The 12,025-nt window shown below is 38.8% G+C and overlaps 1 protein-coding gene across 19 annotated transcripts in view; it reads right to left on the bottom strand.

Annotated features, from left to right (window-relative positions):
* Window positions 1–9,018, bottom strand: part of MFF (mitochondrial fission factor) — a 33,372-nt gene extending 24,354 nt beyond the window's left edge. For 12 of the 19 annotated variants that reach the window (XM_023193809.1, XM_023193812.1, XM_023193818.1 and 9 more), the window contains exons 1-4: window positions 8,743–9,018; window positions 5,328–5,439; window positions 3,155–3,375; window positions 1,734–1,903 (exon numbers count right to left, since the gene is read on the bottom strand). In XM_023193809.1, coding sequence (XP_023049577.1) covers window positions 1,734–1,903; window positions 3,155–3,335 — 351 coding nt within the window. In that variant the 5' untranslated portion in view covers window positions 3,336–3,375; window positions 5,328–5,439; window positions 8,743–9,018. Of the gene's footprint in view, window positions 1–1,733; window positions 1,904–3,154; window positions 3,376–3,755; window positions 3,760–5,327; window positions 5,440–8,742 lie in introns of those variants that run through there. The other 7 variants (XM_023193810.1, XM_023193815.1, XM_023193817.1 and 4 more) reach the window with 3 other exon arrangements.
* Window positions 9,019–12,025: the final 3,007 nt, after the last annotated feature.

Genomic DNA, 12,025 nt, shown 5'->3' with positions numbered 1-12,025 from the left:
TCTTAAGCACTTGGCATTATTCTTATCTTTATTTCAGAGATAAGCCCTAGAACTGTTAAATAACTTGCCAAAAGTTATGTGGTTAGTAAATGGCCAAGTAGGTCTTCCAAGTTAGGTCTAATTCTCACACAAACTTTTTTACCCCAGTGTTATAGACTCTGGGCATCTATCACATTTGACTAAGTATCACAATTAATGCAGGAATGAACCCTGTAGAGTCTTTTTGTTTGTTTGTTTGTTTTGAGACGGAGTCTCGCTCTATCGCCCAGGCTGGAGTGCAGTGGCCGGATCTCAGCTCACTGCAAGCTCCGCCTCCCGGGTTTACGCCATTCTCCTGCCTCAGCCTCCCGAGTAGCTGGGACTAAAGCCTGGGTCTACTGAGGGAAATCCCGGCAAACTTTCTTCACTCACTCTTAAAATAATCACTCAGGGAATTGCTTGGGTTGCTTTCAATCAGTTAGGAGCAGCAGAAAGATCAAAAGAAAAACCCAAAGAATACAATAAAGAACATTTCTTTCCTGGCAAAAACCTCACTGGAAGACAATTATTTTCACAGGTATAATTCCCAAGGAACTCTGGGGAGTTAGAAAGCTGGGCCTCAAAGTGAGAGCACACTGGATACTTTTGTTTTATGTAACCATCTTGGTAACTTTCATTATTTTCTGCTATTAAAGAATTTTGTATCTTCTGTGTGTGTTGATGTCTTTTCCTCACTCATATTATCGTCCTGCTGAAACCAGACAGACAGCAAACTTTTTGAATGCAGGAACTACGTCTCATTAATTCTTATACTGCATATAGTATCTCAGAGATAAAAGTTAAAAAATGTTTGTTAAATAATACAATTCTCCAAGCGTCTTAGCGCCTTTCTGTCATGTAAAGTCTCAGATTATTGCTTTTCACCAAATACCTACAATATCCAAACTGTGCGCATATTACCTCAATTATCTCAGCAGAAACTTATAATCTAAGAACGTAGTCCTAGCAAATTGCATTGCCCTAGACAGTATGCGGGCTTTACCCTCTTTGGAAAGGACTACATGCAAAATGAAACCAGACACAAGCAATCCCATCATTAATAAAAACATATGTTTGTACATTGTCTTGTACTAGCTTCATGACAACATGTTAGCAGTTCAGAAGGTATATGAAAAAGATGCAACTCCAGAAATCATCACAGCAAAGAAGCTTCAAAGCTTAGCTGTAAGTCAATGGCAAAGGCAGGATTTGAACTCTGCTACTAACACCTTGTTAGTCTACACTGCTACATTTAGGTCAACTGGCATATTAATGTAATGCAGTATAGGAGCTAACTCAGCAGAAACTTTTAATCAAGAAGCGAGAATGGGTAGTGTCAAGGGAAAAAGGGCTTTCTTTGCCATGTTTGCTAGACTGATTTTATAACAAAGTGATACATTTACTTTTTATTGCTAAACTCCCAACTTTTTCTTATTATTTAACAAGTAACACCTACCCATAAAGGCTCTTTCTTCAAACCACAGGAACTTAATAATACCTTCCACAAAATTTACATTTTCCTAAAACATAACATTCAAATTTTAAAAATAGCATAATAACTTATCTGGCACATTTGCAAATTAGAATTATTAGTAATGTTCCATATGGAAAGCTTTCACGACATATTGCTAAGAATATGATAAAGCCTCTTCACTCTTCTCTTTTACCTTTGTTTACATTATTTCAAATTCTGGTGATATTAAAGTTCTACTTACTTCTTCATTTTGAGGGGTTGTAGGAGGTCTTTCTAAATCCAGAAAATCTAGTGGTCTTTCACTTAGCGTAAGTACACGAGGTGGTGTTTTTAGTGCCAGGGGTTTAAAGGGAGTTGACTGAATAAGGTCAAGATCTGCTGGTCTTGAAAATGAAACATCTTCATTATTTCCTAGGAGTTAAGAAAATAGACAAAGAAGAGAAAAGCGGGAGGTTTTTTAAAAAGACAGTGTTTTTTGTTAAAATGTATTTACCTTCTTCTGCTTTTGAATTATACCTCCCAATGAGCATTAGTTTCTTTCAAAATATGCTTCCAGCATACTGACATTTCACTAATATTTATCACTGTGGTACAGAAATAAGAAATTATGCAATGCATGATATATAACCAAAAAAACTGGTATTTAGAATATATAAAACTCTTACAACACCCAATTTTTTAAACTGACAAAACATTTGAATAAACACTTCACAACGAATATATATAAATGGCCAAAAAGCACGAGCAGATGTTCAAAATTATTAATAATCAGGGAAATAGAATTAAAATCACGAGATGGCACTGCACACCCACTCAAACAGCTAAAATTAAAAAGACTGACAATACAAAATGTTGGCAAGGACGTGGAGCAACTGAAACTCATACATCACTGATGGAATGCAACACCGTACTAGAATTTGGAAAATAGTTTAGCAGTCTTTCAAAGTTTAAAATAACTTGTAGTACATAAACCAGCAATTTCACTCCTAAAGATACGAAAACATATGTCCTCACAAAGACTTGAACCTGAATATTCACAGTGGCTTTAATCCTAACAGCTTCAAACAAAAAGCAATCAATGAATGAAGATGAATGGAGAAACAAAGTATGGTGTATCCAAACTGAAATATTACTCAGTAATAAAATGGAATGAACAACTGATATATGCAACAACAGAAAGAATCTCAAAAACATTACACTTAACAAAAGAAGCCAGATAAGAGTATATACTCTATGATTCTATTTACATGAAACTCTGGGAAAGACAAATCTAGTCTCTGGCTATAGAAAGGAGACTATGGTTGCCGAGAGTTGAGGGGAAGGGACTGAGTGAGAAAGAGACAAAAGGGAACCCTGTAGAGTAACAAAAATGGTCTCTATTTGGACTGTGGTGGTGGTTATATGGGTGTTTACTTTTGTCAAAACTCATCAAGTACACATTTAGAAATGTATACATTTTATGTGTGTAAAACCTCAATAATTAGTTGAATTACTAAAAAATACTGTGTGAAATTCAGACTATAATAATGAATGGAAATTTCAAAAGCATAAAGTTGCATTTTCCAACTCCTTTTCTAAATAACATTTAGAAAAACTCAGGTTTTCATAGAAACATACAAAACAAAGATTTAACAGGCAACCTTCTAAGTAAAGGTGAAATACCTGCCACAACAATCCTCTCCGGAACTTGCATTATCACACTAGCATTTGGAACTCCTTCTTGGAATCCTTGTTCCAGGTCAGCGTTTGGTGGTGCTACTTTTAACTTTTCTGGGACCCTCATTCGCTGACTAATGCCTTCAGTATATTCCATTTCGTACTGAATTCGACTAATTTCTGCCATCTCAGCAGCAGTAGGAGAAGGAAATGTTGCCCCACTCACCCTGTGGGAGAAAAATTTAAAAGACAGGGCTGACTGTTAAAATGTCAGTCTCCTCTAAGTAGAGCAGCGAAGTTAGAAGACAATACCTTATAGAAAGAGAGAAAGGAAACTTCTCATTTGCAAGTACTGAACACACGCAAAGCAAAAATAAAAGATGAAAGAAAATGATTTCCTCAACAAAATGCCTTCTTACTTATCAGCTGAAACTGTACCTTGAGGAAAGGAAGCTTCTCATTTGCAAGTACTGAACACATACAAAGCAAAAATAAAGGATGAAAGAAAATGATTTCCTCAACAAAGTGCCTTCTTACTTATCAGCTGAAATTGTACCTTGATATTGCTTAGGAACAAATTTTTAACATTATTATAGAATTACAACACAAATGTGTACATACAGATACATACACACACTCTCTCTGCATAAATAAATACGCATGCTGCTTGTAACTAAAAAAAATGCCTGCGATAAAATTTAAACTTAAATTTCCTCATCAATTTGAGGGAAAGCTGCTTGGACTTTAAAAATATAAAATTAAAAATTACTGTCATGCATGAAAACATAAAACCTTTAAATGACAAATGCATCGGTTATTCAAAACCTTTAAATGACAGATGCATAAAATTAACTCTGAATTTACTAAAAAAGAAGATGCAACTCCCTGAAAATCATATCATACAAATTAAAACTTCTCTTAATGACTGAGATGCAATGAATACCAAATTTAGAATTTGTAATAATAAATCCTCATGTTTGTATTCATTTTTGGAGGAATTGAAAGTTTTACACTATTAATTTGTATTTAATATCATATTTACATGTGTATTTTTTTTAATGCAGTAGAAAGAACGTGTCCGCCAATACAAATGCTGATAAATATGTAGAAGAGCATGGTTAGCCTACGGCAGTAAGCTTTGAAGCCATTGTCTCTCAAACCTGTAACACCAGCTCAACTGAATAAAATTTCACTGACCTTCCTAGTGGTGTGTCACTGCTTGTTCTTTTAATCATTTTAATACCGTAAATACATGTCTATAATAGCTATTAAAATACTGCTACCCTGTAGTTCAGTTTACACAACAATTCCCCTACACATCTAAACTTTTTTTGGAGGTGTACATAACATGGACACTGTTTTTCCAGCTGTAAAAAAGAAAGAATAAAAATCAGTATTTCAACAATTCATTTCGTAGGAAAACTATGAAAAAAGTAAATATCTACTTAAAATGACTTTTGGATTTGAACATGGCTTAAGGCTTGATTTGAGAAACCAATTTTCAAATCTATCCTAAGAAGAGTTTTTCTATACCTCAAAAATCATAAGACAGTTTTAAGCGCAGTCACTGTCTTACGATTCTGCAAACAGGATACAGAGAAAGTGTATCCAATATATATACAAATGTGAAGTCAGACTAGAAAAAAAAATACTGCCATAAAACTCCTCTAATCATCATACACCAAACGGGAAAAATCCTTTTTTAAGACTAAACTCAAATGAAGAAATCATGAAGGGAATACAAAGGGTAAAAAGTAAATGTAACTGAGGTAGCCTACAAATGTGACGTCTAATGGTTTCTTTAAATAGAAATAAACTTCAAAATTTAGGGTAAACTTCAAATGGAAATTACACTCAATTTTTCGCAAAGACATTATATATAAATAAAGGGCATAAAAAGTTAAATACAGTATACACGACTTTACCATGGCTAAGGTACTTCCTAAACTCCATGCTGGAGATGTAGCCCCACCCTAAGCCCTCGCCTCACTGAGATGCCTAGGAGAGTTCTTACAGGTTCTCAGGACACTCAGCCCCAGCAACTGGTTTAACTCTGACTGCTAACTCACATCTTTTATTCTTTAACAAAAAATCTCTGGGGACATAGATCTTTAAGGATTTGGCATGCAGACCATTTAAAGACTAAGAAAGTAAGCCAAAAGGGACAAATTTTACTCACAAATGTGTACCAACTACTGCTTGCTATTTGGCACTATCTGCTTCTGTGCTTCATATTAAATCCTTTAACTTGCTTCAATGTGCATGTGCTGGATTGAGAGCCACTTTTGTCCCTGGGGAAGAAAAACAGGGGCTAATTGAGAAACTAGATGATACCACTACTAGGGATTCATTATTGGAAATTCTCCAAATGGTAACAGTCACAGAGATGTACAACCTGACATCAAGAGACCAGTAAGAGAAGAAAGAAAGAAAAAAAAATGAAGCTTACCACCAATCTTAGTTCCACAGATGGGGTCCTATGACTATTCATTAGTTAACGCAACATAGAAGACTAGCTCTGGCATTATTTCTGATTTGTGTTTAGAAATGCGGCAGATGAAAAATATGTAAGTTTAAATGAAGCTAATACTTACGTGTATATATGCACATAGGTACACATATATGTTAAAGAGGAACAAATGCATTGTAAATTTTTTTTTTTTTTGTCACCCAGGCCAGATTGCAATGGAGCAATCACTGCTCACTGAAGCCTTGATCTCAGGGGCTCACGTGATCTTCCTACCTCAGCCTCCTGAATAGCTGGGACTAGAGGCGTATGCCACCACACCCAGCCAATTTTTGTATTTTTTATAGAGGCACAGTCTTACTACGTTGCTCAGGCTGATCTCAAACTTCTAGGCTCAAGAAATCCTCCTGTCTTGGTCTCCCAAAGTGCTGGGATTACAGGTGTGAGCCACCATGCCCGACCCGTTTAAATTTTCATTCACTTACAATGTTAAAATTTTAAACCAGTAACTCATGTACTCGGTACAAAGTACACAAGCTATACAGAGAAAAGGAAGTGTCCCACTTCCAATCCTATCTTTAACCACCCAGGTTCCCACAGGCAACCTTTATAATCAATTTTTGTACATCATTCTAGATGAGATGCTCTTCTAATACTTGTGTGTATCTCAAGCATAGCAAAAGCTCATATTCAGAATTAACACTGAAAAGAGCTACCTCAAAAAGATTATAGCCTTTGGTCATTATAAACTGAAGTTTTATAATAATAAACGAGAAGCAAGTAGCTAGAACCTCAGTATCTCCTTGAAAGGTACTTTCTCTGCAGTCCATTCATTGCATTTCAGTCTTATGAACTTTCTGGTAGTATGTCTCATAGGTCTCACTAGTATATTTCGTTCTGTACCAGCATCTTTTCTTACGACAATCTCCAAGTTTGTGAAAAACTATTGACTTAGAAAAAAAAGGTGGATACTGAAATGCCAACTTCTGGAAAAAGCCAAATTCTCCTGTAGCTGAACTACTTAAATGTAAAAAGTAACTGGAACTTTTCTACTAAAATTTAACACTGTACTATCCTAATTATTGGGTTTTCTGCTTAAAAACCAATCAAAATCTAATTTTTTCTCCCTCGTTAGACTGTGGCATTTCTGATAATATCTTTTGGCAATAAATAAACTTCTCATCATTTGGTGTTGATATGTTAATTCCAGAAGTTTTGTAACTTAGAATCCAGTAGGCAACCAGTACGTGATTCTGTTATATAACAAAGACGGCAAAATCTCTCTTAGAATCACAGATGATTTCAGATTTCTACTTTCTAAGCCCAGTGGTTCCCAAACACCAATAACTAACTAGACAAATTTCATGGTTTTTTTCTTTTTCCCATATTCACAGAGTACATTAACTTTTTGCTACAGTTAATTTTTTAACTCGACTTTTTAAAATCAAAAAAGTATTGTAAAAGAAAATTTTGTATCACTACCTTAAACCATGGCTGTACATGTATAAATACAGATTGCAAAGACATCCTATTACAAAAAAATCCTCATCCACATACCACCTAGAGTCAAGTCATGTCACTAGTGGAAAGTGTACCAATTTTGGGGCACAATGAGTCTAGCCCAACTTTCTCATTTTCTGTATTAGAACACTGGAACCCAGAAAGCCTAGGAAGTAACTGCAACAACTTGAGGCAAACTGACTGTGGTTGCAAATGTTTATATACTTCTCAGAGATAAACATACAAACAAACTAAAACAAAAACAAAAAAACCCCTCCAGTTCTTCACCACCTACTGTGTGGCCCTAGTTCACATAGATGGGCCACTCTGCACACCGTGTTTCAGTTCTCTTTCAAAGAAACTATATTTAAAAAGTCACTGCAAACTTTGAAAACTATATATTAATGAACTTTAAAATAAGGTTATGAATCCACAGAAAAGTTTCAACACCAGAAGAGAGGCGAGCGAGGACCAAACTTTGTAATTCTGAAAGGAGGCAGCTCTATCACACAGGAAGGGACAGAACACAATTTCCTTTTGGAAAGAACAGCAAAACCAATATACAAGCCTTTGAAACCAAAAGATAGCAGGTCCCCCAAGCAATTTAATTGCATGGGAAGACTACTAAGTATAACTAAATCGTCCTAATTTTCCTAAGGGTTTTTCTTTTGGGAATCTCATTAGCCAACGGAATTGAGGCAGAAAAAATGTTTTTCACGCAGAGAGAGAAAACATTCGTGATCATTCTAAGTCTCTCGGTGGATGAGAGGCCTGAATACAAATGGTTCTATATTTGGGCAGAAGGGCCAGAAAGCTTTTTTTTTTTTTTCCCCTTTAATCTTCTCCAATGAAAACATGTCACTTTTGAAAGGGTGCTCTTCCCTCGAGAATGCCCTTTGCTTCTAACTCTGTGGGACGTAGACAGGGGTGTTCTTTTACGGTAATAATAATAATAATAGCACACGTCCTGCAGAGGAAGGTCAGAAGCCCGGCGGAACAGGAACCGCAGCTTTCCTCCGGCTTCCCAGCTCCTGGAAGGAAACCTGAGAGCTACAGCCTGCAGCCACATCTGCGAGCAAGGATGCTCAGAGCCGGGCAGGGTGGCCCGCAGCCACCCGCGATGCCACAACCTGGGCTTCCAACAAGGCCCTTCTTTTCCAACATGTACTTGCCACAAAACACCACAAAAACCTCCTTTTAAACAGGGCAGATTTAAGGTCATCCTGTAAGGTGTCAGGGACTTGGCAGGGAAGGATGAGTGAAGATTTACAAAGCCCGGCGTTCACGCTCACGGGACTCCCGCTGCTTCCCAAAACCCCATTTTCTAGTCGGAAAAGTCCGATTCATCCACAAAAGGAGACGCCGAACCACACAGGGTGAAGAGGTTCGCCCAAAAACACCTGCAGAAGGCGCTTCTCTCCCTCGCTCTCCTCGGGGACTCGAGGTCCCGGGGAGGAGGAAAGATCAAGGTTGAAGGCAAGAGGCCTGGGGACGGGACTCGGGTCAGAGAGACACTACCGGGGGGGCCGGGCCACCGCGGATCCCTCTGTTGGCCAGAGGGTCTCGGCGGCGGCGCTAGGCCTGGCAGCCAGCTCGGGCGGCGGGTCGCGAAGAGGTCAGCACTCACCCCTGGGCCCACAGGAGGGTCCCGGCGAGGACCGCCGCCCTCCGGCTCCCGGGACGCTCGAGTGGGCGCTCTCAGAGGCGGTTGGCCGAGAGCACGGAGGCGCCCAGGAACAGCACCGGCGGAGCGGCCCGCAGAGGGCCAGGGCAGAAGCGCGAAAAGCCCTGGCTGGCCCCTTCAGGGAGCCGTAGCGGAAGAGTGTTCGTGGTCATGTGACGCGGAAAGGGCGGACGTGCGGCCCACGCACTGGAACGGGTCCACGGTAAGCGATGCGCAGACATCTTTTTTGTGGGCTGACAGCAGGTGACGCCTCTTGCGGTTAAGTTTAATTCACACTTCGGCTTTATTAGATTTTGTAATCTTTAAGAACCTGGTGTTTGCAAGGTAAACTTTCGGTAGCCAATTAAAATAACTATTTCAGGACCATCAGCATCAAAATTTCTGTGCTGTGAGGCTTAGGAATCCTCATATGTAAATCAGCTCCGCGGGTGATTCCATGCATTCCAATTTGATGCTTCTTAAGCCCTCAGATGATCAGACCTGGTCTTCCATGAGAATTCCGGGAGAGGGAAAGTTAGGTTTCACAGTAGTTGGCAGCGCGGTTTAGCTTTGGGAGAGCGCTCTCTGCTTCTGAACACCCAACAACGGACTCTCACCCCAGGAAACCCTTGCTTAGAGCGGGGAAGAATGGTACCATGCTTGTCAGCATGGGAACGCACTGAAGCCAAATAATGGAATATTTTATATGCCTTAGTTTTCACAAACACCTAAAGGTGTGCGCATGACTTATGTACTCCTCTGCGATCTAATTGATACTTTAGAGATGTACCGTTCTTCAAAATGATTTGGGAAGCCCTCTGATTTGCGTTCTTGGGCTACTTAACACTGGTGTGGGGAAAGTGAAATATTTCCTCTTCCCTCTTGGGGTCTTGACTGGGCCTAAGAATTAAACTGATGAGGAAAAGAGTCAAACTCTGTAAAATATTTGAAGAGATTTATTCTGAACCAAATGTGCGTGACCATGGCCCGTGACAGAGCCCTCAGGAGGTCCTGAGAACATATGCCCAAGGTGGTTGGGGAACAGCTTGGTTTTATATATCTTAGGGAGGCATGAGACATCAATCAAATAAATTTAAGAAATACGTTGGTTTGGTTCAGAAAAGCGGGACAACTCAAAGCTGGGGCTTCCAGGCTGTAGGTAAATTTAAACATTTTCTAGTTGGCATTTGAAGACCTGGGATCCATAGAAAGGAAATGTTGAGGTTAAAATAAAAGATTGTGGAGACGAAGGTACTTTTGAAGTCTTATAGTGGCTGCCCTTAGAGACAATGGATGACAAATTTTCCTCTTCAGATCTTTAAAAGGTGCTAGACTCTTACATAATCTCTTTAGGATTGGGAGAACCTGGAAGAAAATGATCTACCTATGTTAATAGAAATTCTATGTAGATGCAGATTTTTCCCCCAACAAAGGACAGCTTTGCAGAGCCATTTCAAGATATGTTAAAAACTAAAAAAAAATGTTTTGGGATAAAATATTTTGATTTTGTTTCTTGTCTCGTTATGCCAGTGTCAGATTGGAAAGTAAGTCACAATATATAGGGTTAAATAAAAGCCATCTGATGAGAATTTATGGATTGTAGGGCATGACTTCCTAGACCCCTTAGACAGGAATTTGAGCAAGATAAAAAAAAAACAAAATCAGAGCTTAGTCTCCACTGACATAAAATAGAGACATAAAACAACAGGACGAAAGCATACAACTTTTATTTAGTAATTTTTATGTTTACATTGGAGCCTTCTCTAGAAAAATGGAGAGCCAAATTAACAGTTGGACCCTAAGTGCATTTTGGGTCTCCGTTTTTCTGGGGAAAGCTAAAAAGAGTAGTAAATTGTGAAAATGTGAGAAAATAAGCAAATTTGGGTTAGTGCAGTTAATGCAGAAATGACTAAGAAGATAAAGGTTGTTGTAACAAAGTGAAAATAAAAATCCGTAAATTTGTGCACATACAGCTCAGCTTTGACTCCCTGTCTCTGGTATTGAGAACATCTCCCTTCCTGGTACAGGGAGGGCCCCTTTCATGCAGAATTTTTATCTCCTGCTTTCAGGAAGGAAAAAGGAAAGCCACAATGCTCTTTTTGCATTTGCTTTTTTTTTTTTTTTTAAGTGCCTTTGACTTGAAAATAATCTTTATGACAAAGTGCCGTATTTTGAGTTAACATATCCTACTATTGACAGAGCAGAAGCACTGCCATTTTAAAGTGTCACTTGATCAAAAACCACCTAAATCCAACCCAAAGGGCATCAGCCTAATGGCTAATGTCAGCATGATCATAAACCACAAACGACACCTCTAACCAGAAACATTCCAACCCTAAGATAAACCCCTCTCCCACCAGACACATGCCCGCCCCAAGAGAACCTTCCCTCTGACCCGAGCGATGTCAGCCCCAAGATAACCCTTCCCCTCTGACCAGAGACATTCCAACGCCATAATAAACTTCTCCTCCACGCAGAAACAATCCAAGCCTATGATAAGCTCTCTCACTCTAAACCCTTGAATGCTCTTTGTAAGAGAGAATGTTCTTGACTGAAATCGGCCAGAAGCCCCTCTCAGTTTTATTCTCCAAAATAAACCTATCTTTGACTGTTGAGCCACGTTTTGTGTTTCTGTCTTCTTTCTTTAACTCTTACAACTACTCTACAGAGACAAATAAGCCTTTAAGAATAGATTGATTTTAGGAATAATCAGTCATTCTGAGTTAATCTTTTGTGGGAAGATAGAGATCAAGTTGGGAGATCACGTATTAGGTTGGTTCTGAGGACTAAGCTCCAAGTTTTTATCTTGCCCAAATTCCTGTCTAAGGGCCATTGAGGAGTCATGCCCTCCAAACCATAAATTCACGTCAGATGGGTTTTATTTAACCCTGTATATCGTGACTTACTTTCCAATCTGACTCTGGCATAACACGGAAGAAAATAAAAATATTTTACCCCAAAATATATTTCCTTGCCATACCTTGAAATTGTCTTGCAAAGTCTCTTGTGGGAAAAATCCACATTCTGTAGAGACTCCCCCTTCCCCTTTGTTTTCCTTCCTTCCTTTCCAGATCTAGGAGATAATCAGCTAAGAGCCAGGTACCCTTTTAGTTCTGATAAGAAATATTTTACAACCTACTCTCTCTCTAAAGTCTACTGAGAGCTTTCTCTGCACAATAAAACTGGGTCTCCACAGTCCTTTATCTTAACCTGAACATTTTCTTTCTGTGGATCCCAGGTCTTCAGA

Source organism: Piliocolobus tephrosceles, chromosome 11, assembly GCF_002776525.5.
Source record: "Piliocolobus tephrosceles isolate RC106 chromosome 11, ASM277652v3, whole genome shotgun sequence".
In the NCBI taxonomy this organism is placed as follows: domain Eukaryota; kingdom Metazoa; phylum Chordata; class Mammalia; order Primates; family Cercopithecidae; genus Piliocolobus; species Piliocolobus tephrosceles.
This window is presented reverse-complemented; position numbering and strand designations above follow the sequence as displayed.